The 19,204-nt window shown below is 39.1% G+C and overlaps 1 protein-coding gene across 5 annotated transcripts in view; it reads left to right on the forward strand.

The window, feature by feature from the left end:
* The window catches only part of LOC139691375 (rho GTPase-activating protein 15-like), a 1,001,962-nt gene that overhangs the window by 500,795 nt on the left and 481,963 nt on the right, over positions 1–19,204 (forward strand). For all 5 annotated transcript variants that reach the window (XM_071589170.1, XM_071589169.1, XM_071589171.1 and 2 more), the window contains exon 3: positions 1,261–1,419. In XM_071589170.1, coding sequence (XP_071445271.1) covers positions 1,261–1,419 — 159 coding nt within the window. The remainder of the gene's footprint in view (positions 1–1,260; positions 1,420–19,204) is intronic.

Here is a 19,204-nt window from a genome sequence, read left to right on the forward strand (position 1 = left end):
ATTACTGTGTTTATGATTTTATATGTCCATACTAATAGGACCATTTTGTTCCAAAACAACTCCGAAATATATAAAATGTTCCCACTGCTCGAGTTCTTAGATTGTAAATAAACAAGATGCATCAGTTTTATATTAACTATAAAAGTACTCGCAACTCAGGGTCTAGTTGAGAGAATACATAATCTATAATACGAATTGTGTCGGGTTGACATCAGTTTCATTTTCCCTTCCATCATTATGTTTATGACAGGGATGTTTACGGGTACTTTGGGTAAGGATGTTGACAAGTGACTTGTTAAACCTTGGCTATGGAGCGTAGTTAATTACGGCGCGGAAACAATCATTAAAGGAGATTGATAAAAAACGAAATAATAATTTTTTAAACATTTTCAGGTGACCCCAATTACATGCGTCATAATAAAACAAGAATAATATAAATGTAATAGAATAAACATAGCACTGTAGTTACCTACTATGAACATAAAGTGAAAGAATTTTCTTGAAATTATTCAATAAAAAAAACAAATTTAGTATTATAATCTAAAAAAACACGTTTGCCGAACGTCACATTTCGTACGTGTCAATGATTAAAATCCCTTGACCTCCACCCATCCCGTTTGACCTCTTAAGAGTTGAGTGTGTTTTTTCTCCACGGAGGAACTTCAGTATCTACAACATCTATCTAGAAGATAGCTTGAGTCCGTTCAAAATACTCCGGGGAAAAATTACGTCGGAAAAAATTCTGTCTCACAAAAAAAGAAGTTTGATTAAAATATAAGCATCATTAATTAGAGTAGTTATTTCCATTAAAAATAGGGTTATTTCTGATTGGTTTAAATTCGAGTCCTTTGAAATGCTGTATTTACCATTATGTGGTCTTATCCCGTTTCCCTTATATCTTAGTGAATGAAGATATGTTCGTCATGTGGCGGGATTACTTGTTTGTAAGTAGGTTTAATAAATAAATAAATGATTGCATACGTACGCACATACATACATACGCACAGAAAAAATGAACATTTTTAAATATTACTATTCCATTAAGTAATTTCCTAATAACGGTTATGTCAACTTTACCTACAATTAAATATTGAAAAAAGAAGTTCTTTGAACTAAATTAAACATTTTATATTTACCACCAAAATTTTTAGCCTAATTTAAACGAATATTTTAATTTTTCACATTAAGGACGATTTTGAACTGCGAATTGAATGCGCGGCGTTTCTCAACATCTCTTTGCTTTCGTCATTTCGGTTCCAGGATGAAACAACAGATGGCAGCAGATCTTGTAGCTCGAGTCCTCTAGCGGAGACCGACGACACTACGAGCAGGGGGATACCCATGCCTTCAGGATGGCGGGAATCCTACGACTCTTCCATGGAGCAGGCATGCTACGTCAACTTGGTGACTGGAGCCAAGGTAGGGGAAAAAGAAATTCCACCTCCTTTTCCATTTGCAGGAGATTTTAATGACCAAATACCAATGGGCAAATAATGCATCGATTTAGGGTGATAATGTGAGTTCCCGTACTTTTTTACGCGCCTTTGTTTTCAGGAGTTAAAATGTGATTCGAAAATATGAATTTGCAATGATGTTTGGTGACAATCATGATATAAACTGATACGAACGCATTGTTTCTGAAAAATACATCACAAAAATTTCTATACGCAGTAAAATATATGTTATTAAAAATGAATGATTGTCGTTAATCGAAATTTTAATTACCATTTCGAATTTCGAATAAAATAAAATTCGCATGAGAATTCGCATTACGAGAACTACATCCGACATTCCTACCATAGAAACTAATAAATTATTGATTTTTTAAGTCGAATTAATTTATGCTATTTTCAATCTAAAAAATGTTATACTTGATCGATGATAAAGAAACTCATTGAAGTTTAATTAGACAATACTACCGCAGAAATTATTGCAACATTTTTGGAGAAATGAACAAATTGGCGGATGGTTGATTCGTAGCATTAATGGCGGCATGAGTTGCCTTGGTAACTGCAGGGCAAGCTTCACTTCTTGTTGAGAGGTTTGGTTTATACTTAAAACTCATTTCAAAGATTTACGATTTTATATCGCCGATGAATAAGGAGGAGCGTGGATTATTAAGACGTCAAATATTGTGTTTTTTTGCGGAACTACTTGAGAAGAAATCTGTTAATAAATGGCCTTGGAAACAATTGCAAAATGAAATTAGTATTTTTATTTCAATTTTCGCGAAGATTGAATAGTAGTATCCGTTGTTGTAAATATTATAATTGAATTCAGGTAATACTGAAGTAAAGTACAATGTTTTCAATAAGCTCTAATGATACAATCATTTTAGATCGAAATCATCGATATTTTAAATTTTTCTTGTAGTTGATGTGATAAGTATTCATCCACAAGGAGATTGAAAGCATTTAAGAACTGAAGAAGAGTTTATGCTAGCGTGTAATATCAGGTTTCGTCTTGTTTGATGAAGCTAAGAAAGGAATCTTTGTTCATGTAACTACATCCAAAACCTTCACTAAACAGTGACTATAAAAAAATCTGAATGCGTTTTCGCGTCGAATCTTTATTATTAATTTATTGTTCTTCAACATTACAGTGACTGATTTTTATTGTAGTGTGTTCGCATTTACGATTTGAAAATTAATCTATCGCGACAATTTCAAAGGCAGTGTGAGAAAAATTAGCATTATGTTTATTAAGAATATTATATATAAAGTTAGGAGAAGATTTTCGCTAGGCAAAGAGACTTTCACAAGGAGGAGGGAGTTGATGACAGGGACGTTGAGTAAGGATATTAAGAAAAGACTCGTAAAAACTTTGACATGTAGCGTAGCTATGTACGGTGCGGAAACGTGATCATTGAAGCAGGAGGATAGACGTAGACTGGAGGCTTTTGAAATGTGGGTGTGGAGAAGAATGGAGAAGGTGAAATGGACAGAGAAGAAAACAAATGAGGAAGTACTTGGTATGGTGAGGGGCGAAGAGAGGGAGCAATCCTATGGAGTCAGGAAAAGTGGATGAAGGGGTGTTGACCGGCAGTGGGATGTTGAAGACTGTAATTGAGGGGAGAATGTTAGGCAAACGAGGAAAGGGAAGGAACGGGATAGGGATGTTGGACGGGATGAAGGGAGGAAGAAAGTACTCAGGGCTGAAGAGGGACCTGATTTAGAGTAGGATGTTGTGTTTTGTTAGGGGCCACAAATTATTTAATTAGTAATTATGTCCATCCAAAAACCTACCTTAACCGGTAGATTACCTAATAATAATAATATATAAAGTTATTATTTCACATCTTTCAAATGTTAAATAAATCTAACAAGATTTCTGTGTCCAAAAATGACAAAAAATTAAACTAGAGGGTTTTCGTTCGTGGAAAAAATTACATCTTAAATTTATTGATTCTACCCTTAATCTCTCTAATTTTATTGACATGATCTCTCCTACGGTAGTACTTTGAGGGGTAATAATACATTTTCAACATCACTGCTGAAGAGACCTTCCAATTTATGCAAGAAATTTAATCAGTGGTATAACTTTATTTTTTTGGGAGTGATACCCAACCTAGCTCCTCCAATATTTTGAATACATTTCTCAGTTTTATCATAACAACGTTCGACAAATCTAGCTCCTCCACTCTGCACGTGATCCTATACGGCAAACAATCCAACTTCAGGAGGATCCTATGAACCCCAGCTGGATATTCTAAATTAGGCCTAACTGGCGAAAGTTAACATTTCTATTTAACAATGCAAAAATTGCCGAGTGTAAAAATGATTCGTCTTGACCGGATGATTCCGTCAAAAAGTTACTGTCGCGGCATCTCCCGAAGTTTATTTTAATTTATATTTTATTTTGTCGTCACATTTACTAAGTAGCCTTCCAAAAAATGTTCATTTTTTGTTATCTCGGCCACTCTCCTTATATATTTCACCTAGGAGAGGTCGTGAGTGAGGGTGACGTCTTAGGATTTTAATTGAGTCTGCATATTTCATTTCGGTGGTCCCAATTCAGGAGGCGTTCGGGAGGGAATTACTCTTTTAACAAATAATTCATCACTACACACGTTTTTTAGTTTGAATCTTATTGCCAAGTGTCGCACCAGCGTTTTTTAGCGTTTAGATGATCTTCTAATGTTTTTTTATCCACAGTATCACGGATATCACGGTAAACCACTCGACATCGTCGGCAAATCAACATTTATTTTTAGTGACTACGGAGTCAATATCGTTAACGAAAGAAAGTATGTTAATTTAAACCTTTGGAGTTGCGGATTAATATCGTATTTTTATTAGCCGTAAATTTCCGTGTAATTTTTAAAGCAGTTCCTTGCAAATTCAATATAAAATCTTAAGATAGCACCCAAGAAAATTTCGAATTCAGCGCGATAACCTAGTCCGAAACAAAAGGTTCTCCAGCTTGATCATAGATGTCACGACGCACTCCAGGAGTCAAATCGCTCATGTAATCCCGGTAAAATTTCAAATACTACCACGGATACGGTGCAAAATCATTGTGATAACGAATAATAATTTGCATATCATTTTCTTAAACATTTTCGATGAGTCTTATTTTATTACTCTTCAAATGTATCATTATATTAAGTGGTAATTTGTCATTTAGGTCAAAATAAGTCTGGTTTGTATTGACACCCTGCTTCACACCTTGCAGGGTACTAAAATACATAAAAAAACCAATAAATAAAATTCCTTCCAACATGCATATTCTTTTCCTTATAAGGCTTCCTTCTTTCCCCAAGGAAGCCTTCTCAATTATTGAACAAACTTCACAGTTCGATCTTGAGTTTATCTGACAGAAATTGATATGCACGGAAAAAGGGAAACTTTTGAAGGTTACATCAACGCGGGAAAAAGTCTTCTTGGGAGTAATATCGAGAGGTATTTTGTGTATCGATACATTTGAGAAAATCTCTTTCTATCCGAAGGGAATATGGAGAGAAAACACCAAATTCTCAGAAGACATCACGGGAGATATGATCAGATTAAATTAGAAATAAAATCTTTGTCTAAGTCTTCAGCATCCCATTGCTTCTTTAAGTCTCTCTCCTGCATTCACTTGTCCTACCTTCTTCGATATTTCTCCAAAACCGCCGCCAATTTTCCCGCACCATGCCTAGAACCTACGTCCATTTTATTTTTCCATCCTTCTCCATGCCCACATTTCTTATTCTCCAATCTACGCCTGAAATCTCGCTCTAACGAACAAGTTTCCGAGCCATAAAATAGTACACTCCACATTAAAGTTTGCAAAGGTAATTTTTTTACGTTATAGCTCAAGGATCCTGTCATCACCTCTGTCCTTTCTTCTGCAATAGATTCTTTATCTATGATATAGGTGTTATTCTAAGGCCCACATTTATTTGTCTACATGCGTATCTGGAAACACTCCCTTATCAAGTGAACTGTTCTGCGTGCCCTAGTTCAAATCCCACCCTCCCCTAACCTAAGTGGGTATTTTAGCCTTCTGAATTCATGAGAATCTCATCACCTTCGACCTCTAATCCCTGATTCTCATCCCATACTTCTCACACTGATTATGTAATGTGCAAATGAGCTTCATTACATTCCTTTGGTTGGACGGATAAGGTAATTTTGATCTTACATGAATACATGTATAGGAATGTCTTGAATAAATCATAAGTCACTTTATTCAGGTCAATTGTTTCATATATGAGCATCAAAGAATTGAGTTTTTCCTCGGCGTTAATCTATTGGTCACTGCACACACCCCTGTGGTTCAAGATGTTCACAATACGTGTCTAAAGTAGGCTAGAAAAAACACGTGGTCATCGAGTGGTTTTGAATTTGCGGATTTTTATTTCTTAATCAAAAAAATATGAAATCTTCACTCTATCTCATCACATGCAAATAATCAGGATTAAATATCTCGTCTCTGGCAATTCATGGAATTTATAGATTAGAATAAATTTAAGGTGTTGGTTCAGATGATTCCTATTTTACCTTACATGCACATAGCACCCTGCAAGCCGCCGCTAGGGTATGTGGCAGAGGATGAATACAAAACCAGACTAACTTTGACGAAAAGAATTTTCCCCCTACCGCAATTGGGTTCGGTTATTTTAATCCCTTATCGTTTCTACAAAAAAATAATATCTTAAATCTATCTGTTCTTCTCGTACAATGAATATCTCTATATTTATTGACATGATATCTCCTACCTATGGAGTAACAATGTATTTTCAACATCACTACTGAAGGGAAATTCTTCCAATTCCTGTCCCTGGGTTCTTTTCACAAGTCAGCCTAATTCCACGTGTATCAATGATCAATTTCGAGTTTAGTACAGGCCGTGGTCTATACTAAATCTGACGATTAGGTAGAAACGGACATCCATGGTCCTCTGAGACGTGAACATAATAAAAGATAATCGTTACCGGAGTTAACACGCGTTAATAGGAATATACGGTTAGTCATGTTGTGGGGAAAATCATTTTAAACTTATTAGAGGGAAAGTATTTCACTTGCTTGGAGGACGGAGGGGGGGTATTTGTATGCGGATTATACGCAAATGAGAATTAAATAAGATAATGAGACCGGAGATTAAATTAAATAGTAAGTCCGCAATTGGCTCCCTAAGTTAATCGTTAAAATGGGAGTACATAAACTAGAGCAGATGGTACAATTTATGTTTCTCGGAAGTTTTATGGATCGTATTGGTCTGGGACGGAAGGAGAAGAATGTGTTTGACCAAGAGGCTTTCACAAGGAGGAGGGAGTTGATGACAGGGACGTTGAGTTCGGATGTTAAAAAAAGGCTCGTAAAAACTTCGACGTGGAACGTAGTTATGTACGGCGCAGAAGCATGTCTATTTAAGCAGGATGATAGACGTAGACTGGAGGCTTTTGAAATGTGGGTGTGGAGGAGAATGGAGAAGGTGAACTGGACCGAGAAGAAAACAAATGAGGAAGTACTTGGTATGGTGGGCGAGGAGAGGGGTTTGTTGGGGAAATCATAATGAGGCAGGATATATGTATGGAAAGCGTATTGATTCGCAATGGGATGTTGAAGACTGTAATAGAGGGGAGAATATTAGGCAAGCAAGAAAGGGCAAGAATTGGGGATTCGGTTGTTGGATAGGATGAAGGTAGGAAGGAAGTATTCGGAGATGAAAATGGACTTTGATGAAGAATAGGATATTGGGTTGTATTTTTTGTTAAGAGAGGCGAAGAAATGTATCTTTGTGCTGTTTCCTTGGCCGTGTTCTTGCAAATCCTGCATTAAAACTCAGTAATTTTTAATCAGATTTGTGAGTTATTTTTCATTTTTTATTCATTGGGAATTCTGAGTACTGACCTCCAAAGGGGTAAAGAGTATGCGGAATCGAAGGATTCTGTTTTGGGACGTCTTTTTGCGTCTTGTTGCGTCTTGTTAGGGGTGCTAAGAAGTTTATCCTTGTTCGTTCTGTGTCCATCCAAGGCGTACCTTAAATGGTAGACGCAAAGGAGAAGGAGATATAGGAATAATTACTTAAAAATAGTAATATTCTCAACGCAAACAAATTAATTAATGAAGTAAGGTAATTAACTCTCTAACTTTTTAGTTTGCCGCAGATTCTTTGTCTGTAGGCAGGTCAAAGGCAAATCGAGCATGTATACTCGAAGCGAACTTATCATAAGCCTGAGGTGGAAAAGGAGTCAGCAATCGGTTGAAAAAAATCATATTATCTGTTTTAAACTTTTACAACTTTGGGTTTTGCTTGAAAAGATCTCCATTGTTGACGGATTTCGCGCGTGACGGCCTTTCTCTAGAGTAGTAGGTTACTATGGGAAAAAATGTGTCAACAATCGAATTCGTTTCGCTCGATGACTACAACGTTTCGACCTATATTTTCCGATCGAAAAGTCGTCCATTGTTGACGAAATTTCACGACCTATGGGTTTCGCTTGGAAGCACGTCCATTGTTGACGGTTTTTCCCGCGTCACAACCTTTCGATTGCAGCAGATTACTATGGAAGCAATGTGTCTCATCAATGAAAGCCGTTTGGCCCGTTTCGTAAAACGTTTCGACCTATATTTTTCGATTGAAAAGTTTTCCATTGTTGTCAATCTTTTCGCATCATAGCCGTCTATATGGCATGGGAGGAAATGCGACTGCCCTTTGGCTCGATATCTGTCGAACGGAAAATTCCTCGCGCTAATGGACGGTAGAGGTCCTATACGCATAGTTTGGAGTGGGCGGGAGGGGGGCGGGTTTGACATTAGCACCCAGCAGAAAAGAGAAAATTTCATTTTGGATGGTCGAATCAAAAGTTAAGTTGGGGCTAAATTAATAGTACCTCCATCCCTCCCTTCTCGATGTGCCATTTCGCGTGCGGATAAACGATTACTAGCTGGAGGGTGAAAATTGTATGTATTTCGTGAGACTGGGATCTCACCCCTGTTCTCCTCCTTGCGGCCACCGAAATTTTCGTCGAAATTTCAACTTCTTCTATAACCTCCCTTCCTTACCCATCCGATTTCTCCAAACGATGTAGCGGAACGCAGTCTTGAGAAAGTGCTGTTACCACACGAAAATTTCCGATTTTGACGTCACAAACGACGGCATGACAATATTCAATATCCCAGTTCTAAATTTTACGTGATCATACCAAGTCCGATTGACGTTGGGCATGTTTTTAACTCGTTTACAGACGTATTACCGTTTTGCTCATCTCTACTTTGACGTATCTATAGGATGTAGATGATACAAGTTCCTGCGATGGTGATGTTGTTATGACGAGTAAATTGATAAATATGTTCCCGAAATGTATAAAATTTTTATTGTTACTACATATTGCTGAGGAAGTTACCTCTAGCTTTTGAGGTGATGGAAATTTGGTACTGTACTTATTTTATTTATGTATTTACAAGTACTTAGTACAGCCAGCCACCGCTAGGGTGTGTGGCAGGGGGGATTACACACCAGACTACTTTAGACGCAAAAAAACTTCCCTCCCTCCCCGCGTCAAGGTCGGACAATGTTATTCTGAACGCATATCGTTCGTGGGAAAAATGGCGGCATCGTAAATCTATCTGTTCTATATTTAATCTTTACAATTTTAGTTACATGATCTCGCCTACCTTAGCACGATGGGGCTAATAATATGATTTCCACATCATCCCTTAAGAGACATCCTTACATTTTATGCAAATTATTCAAACTGTTATTTAACTTCCGCTCCGTGAGTAATTCCCAACCTTGATCCTGTAATAAATTTGGATACGCCACTCAGTTTGTCATAACAACGTTTCACGAATCTAGCTCCTCTACGCAAGTGGTCACAAATCTAATCCCTCTAATTTTTGAAGAGCCGAGTCCTAACATATCTAGGAACATAATTTAGCGTAAAATTAATCTGATCGCAATTAGGTACATCTAACAATGTAATAGGTTTATTTTCCAACTCTTGAGTACTCTAGTAGGTTCTCATTGTTCATCTAATTGTAATTTAATTATCCTTCTGGTTGCTAACAGCTCCTCAATGTACTGAAGTATTGTTACGTCGTGCATGTGCTTGTTTTCATTATGATCTACGCCATTTTAATTATTTTACAAAAACTATCTTGTGGCCAAAAATTAAAAAAAAATTTTGAAGTTGCATACCTTGTGTGTAATCACATTCATATTTAAGATCTAGTGCTTTCCCGGCGTATATTCTTGATGAAGTTTTCTCGGGTCTTCCACCGGGTCAGGGGTTCCATGTTGGCCGACGTTTCTTCCCTGAAGACGATGTACGAGTCGGACATCGAAACGTCGGCCAACATGGAACCCCTGACCCGGTGGAAGACCCGAGAAAAATTCATCAACATTCAGATTTTCCATTCCATTGCAAACCTTAAGGTTTTCCATGGAATACACTCCAGTATTTCTGCGTATTTTCACAAAAAAACTCTTGTGGATCAAGTAACAAAAACACCAAACATTAACCGTTGCAAAGCAACAAGATAGATCCAAACAAAACAATAATTATTGCGCAACAAAAGGAATGGTCAGGTACATCGCAATAATGATCAACAATTGCGGTGAAATAATAATGTGTTTAACAAGATTATAGAATTGGTACAATGATTGTAATAATGAGCAGGTAGGCATTATCAACGCCGTGCAATAGTACTAAACGTACGACGATTTCCCGCTACACCCAACCAAAGTCGCGCAGCAGTGCTGAAGTCTTCATTTTATGGCGGAACGGAGCACAGGCCATAATCCATATAGTAGACTACCTATAGATGCGTGCTGTTACTTAATTGAATGGCTGCGAGCGAGGGAATGGTCCTCCCCCTTTCCCGCAAGGGGATATTCAATACCTTGGGCTCATAGGCATTGAGTGGAGGGGCTAATCCCGACGAGCGCGTTGTTTTTCCTCACCGTAATCCTCAAACCAAGGAGGTTCCCCCCCTCCCCCCCTGTTCTCCTCCATGTGGTGTACTTTCTCTCCCCGCCCTTACACCAAGGCAAACGAACGGGGCACCGCAACAGCATCAACCGGTCCCTCCAACTGGTCCTCGCCCTCTAGTAACTCGCTACTAAAGCTAAGAAAAATAAGGGGTTGTCCCTTGCATACATTGGCCTCTATATATCTCTCTCTTTCTCTGATAGAGATTACTACGCATGAGGGTGGCATGTGAGTGTGTGTGTGTGTGTTTGGGGGGAGGGGAGGGGGGGTGGATGGGGGCGGTTTGATGGCTGACGTAAAAGCGAGAGGGGCGGGCGAAGATTTTTCCCAACCGCGAAACCAGGGGGATATTTCCCACCACACGCAAACACAGCCGCACCCCCTTTCCGCTCTCTTGTGACCATCCCTCACTTCGGCGACGTCGCGGTTAACCCCACTACTTAATGCCACCCGTTGCTGTGCACCTATGAGTGTGATTTGTGTGTGTGAATATGTATATGTATATATATATATATATAAATATATATATATAATGTATATATGTATATATATATATATATGTATATGTATATATATATATATATGTGTATATATATATATATGTATGTATAATATACTCACTTGAAGAAGGCCTCTGAGAGGGCCGAAAGCTCGAACAATTTACCGTGTGAGTGTCCTTTTAAATGTTGCTTTCTATTTGTGTTCTATTGTGCCGCTCGTGTGAGTTTTTCCGTACAATCTATATAATATATATATATATATATATATATATATATATATATATATATATATATTTTTTTTAAGGTAATCTAACGGTTAAGGTAGGTTTTTGGATGGACACAACTACCAAACAAATATTTTATTACTCCTACAAAACAGAAAATCCATCATCCTACTCTATATCAGGTCCCTCTTCATCTCAGAGTACTTTCTTCCTCCCTTCATCCCGTCCAACATCCCTATCCTGTTCCTTCCCTTTCCTCTTTTGCCCAACATTCTACCCTCTATCACAGTCTTCAACATCCCACTGCCGGTCAACACCCCCTTCATCCACTTTTCCTGCCTCCATATGATTTCTCCCAACAAACCCCTCTCTTCGCCCACCATACCAAGTACTTCCTCATTTGTTTTCTTCTCTGTCCATTTCACCTTCTCCATTCTTCTCCACACCCACATTTCAAAAGCCTCCAATCTACGTCTATCCTCCTGCTTCAATGACCACGTTTCCGTACCGTACATAGCTACGCTCTAGTCCCTGTCATCAACTCCCTCCTCCTTGTGAAGGCCTCTTTGCCTAGCGCAATTCTTCTCCTTACGTCCCTACTACTTTGACCGTGTTGGTCCAAAACACTACCAAGATACGTAAACTGTTCTACCTGCTCTAGTTTTTGCCCTCCTACTTTAACGTTAAGCTTAGCCTTTTTCTTTCTAGAAAATCGCATAACCTTTGTTTTATTAATATGGATTCTCATCCCATACCTGTCGCACTGAATTTCCAATTCACTCAGCAATGCTTGCAGCCCCTTGGCTGACTGACAAACTAAAGCTTGGTCATCAGCAAACCTAACTGATTTTACGAATTTTCCGTTCACTTTTATTCCTACCTCCAGTTCTTGCAATGCCTCTTTAATCATTTCCTCTGCATACAGGTTGAACAGCAACGGTGATAATGGGCAACCCTGCCTCACACCCCTTCCTAACACTGCCCATCCTGACTCCCCGTTTCCCACCCGCACCTGAGCAGTCTGAGACAAGTACAGGTTGCGGATTAGCCTCCTTTCCCTCCAATCTATTCCTATTTTCTGCAATATACTCATTAGTTTTTCCCAATTCACCCTATCAAACGCTTTTTCGAAATCTACGAAACAGACAAATACCTCCTGGTTATGTTCTATAGTCCTCTCGATTAATAATCTCATTACTGCGATGGCATCACGCGTACCTCTCCCCTTCCTAAACCCAAACTGATCATCCCCTAAGTAATCATTTGCCCTACTCTCTATCCTTTTGTTTATGATCCTGAGAACAACTTTAGCTGCGTGGGATATCAAACTAATTGTCCTATAGTCCTCACATGACGTGGCTTTTACCTTTTTCGGAATAGGAACTAAAACTGATCTCACAAAGTCTTCCGGCCAGATTCCCTCCTCATAAATACTACGGATCAGCCCATATAGCCTCTTCCTCCCACATTTTCCTAAGCATTTTAAAAGTTCCACGGGAATGTTATCTACCCCCACGGCCTTATTTAGTTTCATCTCCCTTAATGCCCTTTCTATCTCATAGTCTAGTATGCCTGGACCTAAGCTGTCTTCCTCTACGTCATTTTCTTTTTCAATGTCTAACTTTGCCGTCTGCGTCTTTACTATACAGTTCTTCTATATATTCCTTCCATCTCTCTTGGATCTTTCCTGCGTCAACTATTACCTAACCCGCCTTATCTCTAACTGTTAGCATAGCTCTTCCATTCTTACTTCCCGATTACGATTTAACTTTGCTGTACAGCGCACCGATTTCACCCTTCCTCTGCAGACTTTCCATATCCTCGCACTGCGTCTTCCACCATGCTTCTTTTGCTTTATTTTTTGCCCGCCTCAATTTATTGATGAATTCTTTGTACTTCATTTTGCCTAATTCTGTATTTACATTCTTCAATTTCCGCCGCTCATCCATCTTTGTAATCATCTCATCCGTGATCCATGGTTTCCTAGTCCCTTTAGCGTTAACGGTTCCAATACTGTCTCTTGCGGCTTTAGACAACCCTTTCTTGATCATTTCCCATTTTTCTTCGATAGTACTAAGCCCTTTGCCATCCTCCATGATTTTCTCTACCGCCTGTTTGTATTCCTTCCTTTTCAACCCATTTAATGCTTCTACATTCCATTTTCTAACTCGCCGCCCCTGCCTTATCTTTTTGAAACGTACGCTACATTTCATAACAACTAAATTGTGGTCTGAGTCCGCATCCGCTCCCGGGAAGCTTTGGGAATTTATCACACTGTTCCTAAACCTGTGTCTAACCAGGATATAATCTAGCTGATATCTTCCTGAGTCACCTGGCATTTTCCATGTATACCTGCGTCTTTTGTGGTGTCTAAACCAAGTGTTGGTGATGACTAACCCCTGTCTCCTGCAGAACTCAACTGCTTTCTCCCCGCGGTCATTCCTCGTGCCTAAACCGGAGTCCCCGACCTCGTCACCATCTCTTCCTTCGCCTACCGTCGCATTCCAATCCCCCATCACTATCAAATGTTTCCCTGCAGGAACACACGCGATTATGTCCTCTAACTGATCGTACATCCTATCGATCTCTTCTTCCTTATGGTTGCTCGGTGGCATGTATACCTGAATAATAACTAAGTTCGTCGGTTCTGCTTTTATCTCTACTAGTAGTATTCTATCCGTTACCTGCTCTATGTTGACTACGCTTCTTCCTACCTCTTCATTTAATACTATGGCAACCCCTCGTTGGCTCTCGTCCCCACCGCTGTATATTATTCTATACTTATCACTCCAGTAATCCCTGCTATCTTTCCATCTCACCTCGCATAGACCTAAAATATCTATATTTCCCCTTTCCATCTCTCGCTTAACATTCTCCAATTTCCCTGTCCTCATCATTGTCCTAACATTCCACGTTCCTATTCTAACTAATGTGGTCTTCTTCTCCTGCGTCTTCAGTCCTGCTGCTGCTGGTTTTCCCTAGCAAGGGTTTCGTTGGATGACAACCGCGGAAGCCTTGCCTCCCCCGCTGCCGGGCACGACACACGGCCGATTGGGCCGAGCCCCGTAGTTGCCAGGACTCAAAATATCTGTATAGTCCATCATATTTTTCTTGGGAATGATAATTGAGGTGGTTTCCCGTTGCCTTCCTCAATAGTGTTTTTAACGTGACACCAGCACTTACTGGCCGCCCCACTGGGGTCAGACGCCATTGCAGCCGCCTCACTGAGGAATAGACGCTGCGTGGACTACCTTTCGTCTGGCTCCTAACCTTCGACCTATCTGGCATGGGTGACCCTACCAGGAGCAATTTTTATTACTCCCGCCAGCACAGCTCTAGGGGTCATCGGAACGCACAAGCCCTTCCACCACGTCAAGGTTGTAGTCCGGGGAGGGATATATATATATATATATATATATATATATATATATATATATATATATATATATATATATATATATATATATATATATATATATATATAAAATATTTAATAATATTTTATAAATATAATATGTTTATAAAATATGTGTGTGCTTGCAATAGAATTAATTGTAGGATACAGTCAAAGTAAACGTAGCTATGCCTCAATTGATATTTACTATCCACCACTGTGTGGTATCATTAAGTGGAATTGTCGCGCTTCATTTTGTCTGTAAGAAGGAAAAGTTCCAGCATGTAACGGGTAAAATAGTTTTATATATTTTTTTAGTGCTTCAGTAAATATTAATTTTCCATTGTTGTTCCTATACTTTGGATTACTTTCGGAACTACTAGATATGTTGAAGCTAGATAATACTTAGTCAACACATTATAGCAACATGATATATTAGCCTTATGTTAATCGATGGCGACACTAATTGGCTTGAATGAGGAAGACGTTGGCTTAGCTGCTGAAAACGTTTAACAATCCGCTTGCATCAACTTGATCTATTCTGAAAACTTGACTTTTTATGAAATCTTCTTTCAACTTTTACTTTGTGTAGTTGAGTACTTCTGAGGAAATATCCCTTACCATCCGCATGCTAATGCGGTAAGTGGCGACCTCTGTAACTTCGTTCGATTTTTCATCGTCCCTCGATGTGGGTCGATTCGCATTGTTGAATTTCCCCTTCAATTGTTAAAGAGTGCCTCAATGTATGGGCAACAAATGCGGCAAACAATGCGTGTAGTTCACCAATGAGGATACGTCGTCGAAAATGTGAAAATCTTCGATGTGAAAATGTGACGAATGTATATTCTGTGTAGCAGGATAAACGTTTCGCTTTCGTGCCGAGACATCTTTTCCATCGAGGTGTGAGTGAGTGGATCGGACGAGAGTGGCGTCACGATTTACCTCGCACAGGTGTCGTGCGTGATGCATCATCGTTGGGGACGCTTTCTACTCCTCTTAAAGGGACGACACAACCAAGATTTCAATTGCAGCCGTTAGCTAATCGAATTTCGGCAACATATTCAATTAAAAAGAAGCTGAAGGCAGGCGTAGAGATTCGAGGATTCAAATTAGAGAAAGTTAAAGCCTTAGTTTACCTAAGCCTTAGTTTACCTGAGCAGCAGTATAAATAACTTGGGATGGAAGAAGTTCGACCGACATCAAGTGAAGAATACACCTAAGGCTAAGGAGGAGTTTACGAAGGGGAAGATACAACGACTATGTAAAAATAGTACCTGTTGTAGCAAAACTATATGCAGGTCGCATAAAATGTCCGTATGGAGCATGGCAGTGTAGGGATCAGATACGAATGTAAAACAGAAAAGCTATCTCAGGGGTTGTGAGGGAATTACAAAAATGAATGAAGAAGAATGGAGGGCTGTGGTGCAGCAGTCTAATGACATACATACGGTTAATGATACGTACAATATACAAAATTATTTATTCACGATTGATTTTACTCGAGCAGTCAATTTTTCATTATTTCCGGGGCTTCCATACGCTTTCATCGATGTGAGTTCCCCAATGATCGTTTCTTCAGCGCTTTTTGGATCAGGTCCTTCATGGTAATAGTTTGTGGCCAATATGATGTTTTTATTATTGACTTTGTTTGTTTTATAGGCAACTCTTGTATTGTTTTATATCCTTCAGTCATTGCCTCTGTCTCCTTCTTGTTTTAAATATTTAACCCACAATCGACTAAAAATACTTGAATACCCTATAAATGAAAAACTTAGTTAGGTTGAGCAGTTTACGAATATTAGAAGTGTCTTAAACTAAGATGGGCATAAAAGTATGGATTAAAGAGGGAGAAAGACGTCTTAATAAAAAAGGAATGAATGACGGGGACGTTAAGTAAGATAACCATTTAGATTCAAGAATTTAGTAAGGCTAACTTGAAATTAAATGACTCTTTAGCCTGTTGAAGTGGAGCGCGCTTTAGCGCGGCGCGGAAACTTGGTCGTTGAAGAAAGATTTTAAGCGTAGATCAGTGTTTTCTGAGACATGTGGATGTGGAGGGTAAATATAACTACTCTGATATACATAGGAGAGAATGTTAGGCAAATGAAGAAAGGGGCATAGGGGTGTGTTGGACGGAATGAAGGGAGGAATGAATTACGCAGGATTGAATAGGGCTTTATTGTAGTATCGGATGTTTGCTGGTGTTTTGTTTGAAGAGGGCAAAAAAATGTAGCGTTTTCCAGGCAGAGAGTCCATTTTAGAACTCATCTTAAAAATCATAATAAATATTTTACAAAATTAGAATAATATACGAAAAGTACATGGATCTAGCTGCTGAAACCAGTTTTAAATCTCCTCGTATCAACTTTTATTCTTCTTTAAAACTGTTTTTTTCATTAAATTTTGGCCATTTCCAAACCTTCTGTTCATTTTTGTATTGTAGACAGTTAAGGACTTGAGACGAAACGCAATCCTTGCCTTTCCCTACCTTGTGGCTCTGTATTCAGGTCACCGTGAAAACTACCTCGTCCTAATAGTATATATAATTATATATATATATATATATATATATGTGTGTGTGTGTGTATATATATATATACATATATAAAGAATCATATAAATATAGGGTTGGTTTAGCGCAGCGTAGGTAACGTGTCCAACACGGTTTAAGTAGTAGGGACGTAAGGAGAAGAATTGCGCTAGGCAAAGAAGCTTTCACAAGGAGGAGGCAGTTGATGACAGGGACGTTGAGTAAGGATGTTAAGAAAAGACTCGTAAAAACTTTGATATGGAGCGTAGCTATGTACGGCGCGGAAACGTGGTCATTGAAGCAGGAGGATAGACGTAGACTGGAGGTTTTTGAAATGTGGGTTTGGAGAAGAACGGAGAAGGTGAAATGGACAGAGAAGAAAACGAATGAGTAAGTGTTTGATATGGTGGGCGAAGAGAGGGGTTTTCTGGAAGAAATCCAAAGGAGGCAGGAAAAGTGGATGATGGGGGTATTGACCGGCAGCGGGATGTTGAAGAATGTGATAGAGGGGAGAATCTTAGGCAAACGAGGAAAGGGAAGGAACAGGATAGGGATGTAGGGAGGAAGGAAGTACTCAGAGATGAAGAGGGACCTGATGTAGAGTAGGATGCTGGATTTTGTGTTTTGTTAGGAATCAGAAAATATTTATTTGGTAGCTGTGTCCATCCAAAAACCTACCCTAACCGGTAGATTACTAAAAAAAAGGTAGCGTGTTTATATGTATGTATGCTTAAATAATTCAAACTATGTAAATCATGATACATTCACCACGGTATCTAAGTATGTAGATATGGATACAGTATATCGTAACTTATAGAAGTAAGATATATTTCTCTAAATGAGAGAGTACCTGGTAGAAACAATAATGGTCATTACAAGTGCTAATGGAACGAACAATACATTTTTTTTAAACATTCAAAGTTGCACCAATTCGAGACTGGCACCTACAAACTTCTTTCGCCTTGAGTCTACCATTAAGGGGAAATGCTTGGAACGACCTGGAGAAACACTCGGGAAGATGGAACATGGCTGACTCACTGCTCCTTGACGGTTTATCTTCATTTTCGAGACAATTCCAAGGATGCACCCATATGCACCACGTGTCATCCCTCCCACTTGTCCTGTGAATCGCGTGGGGGTCGAGCGTGACTTTTCCCTCTAGTGGTGACTCGAGGAGTCAAGGGGAATCATTGTGATCTTGATGAGGGCCCGGAAAAGTAGCAGTCAGTCTGGCTTCATTTAACCGACCGGGAATTCTCTCAACTGTCGATATTTCCCGAGCACACTACGCTCGCTTCGTTCAAGATGCTAGATTAATTAATTAATTAAGATTTTGGAAAGGCTTTTATCTTTGGAATAGGGTTGACAAGTCAAAATTTTGCTTGTTACAATAATATCCGTTAAGTCACGCGGACGAACTTCTCCCTTCTTTCCTTCATTGTTTCTGTTGCTTCGACTTTGTTTATTTAAATTGTTTCAGAGAGCTCTAATTGTTATGAATGGTGCGATGGCGGGAAAGTTGGCGTATAAGAGAATGAAAATTTTAAAACGAAGTAATCTTATTTGAAATATATCATTAATGAGTAATAACAAATAAAGTGAATTTATTATTTCTTTAACCCAAGCTGACGTTTCTTAGTTAGTGGACTATCACCCATTGTTACCTTGTTCATTGTTCGCGCTGAAGCGTTCTTTTGTTGCTGGCAACAACGGCTTCACGCTAAGGTCGCTTCTGATTGGTAGTTTGCATGTAAACTGAAAGGTTTAAAATCATAGTATTGCCTTAATACTCTCTGTCTCGTAGATCTTAGCGCACTATTTTCATGTTCTAGAACCTTTTCATATAAATCATATGCGTCTTTAATCAATGACAGTTTTCCAACTCGAAGGACCGCCCATTTTCGAGGTAGAGGAGTATATTTATTTAGCCTCAGTTCGGCTCAGCACTTTTTGGCCTTTACATCGGACTATTAACGGTGAAAACAATGGAGACGATTACAAACACCCAAGATCTAGGTTGAAGAGTACCCACCCAGACGGGAATCGATCCCGCAACCCTTGGATTGGCAGACGTGGACGTTACCCCGCCGCCATCGAGGCCGGCGTTGATGTGATTTGATAATGAAAATTTCCACA

The sequence above is a fragment of the Hetaerina americana genome, unplaced genomic scaffold (genome assembly GCF_022747635.1).
Source record: "Hetaerina americana unplaced genomic scaffold, ioHetAmer1.1.p SCAF_33, whole genome shotgun sequence".
Taxonomy (NCBI): domain Eukaryota; kingdom Metazoa; phylum Arthropoda; class Insecta; order Odonata; family Calopterygidae; genus Hetaerina; species Hetaerina americana.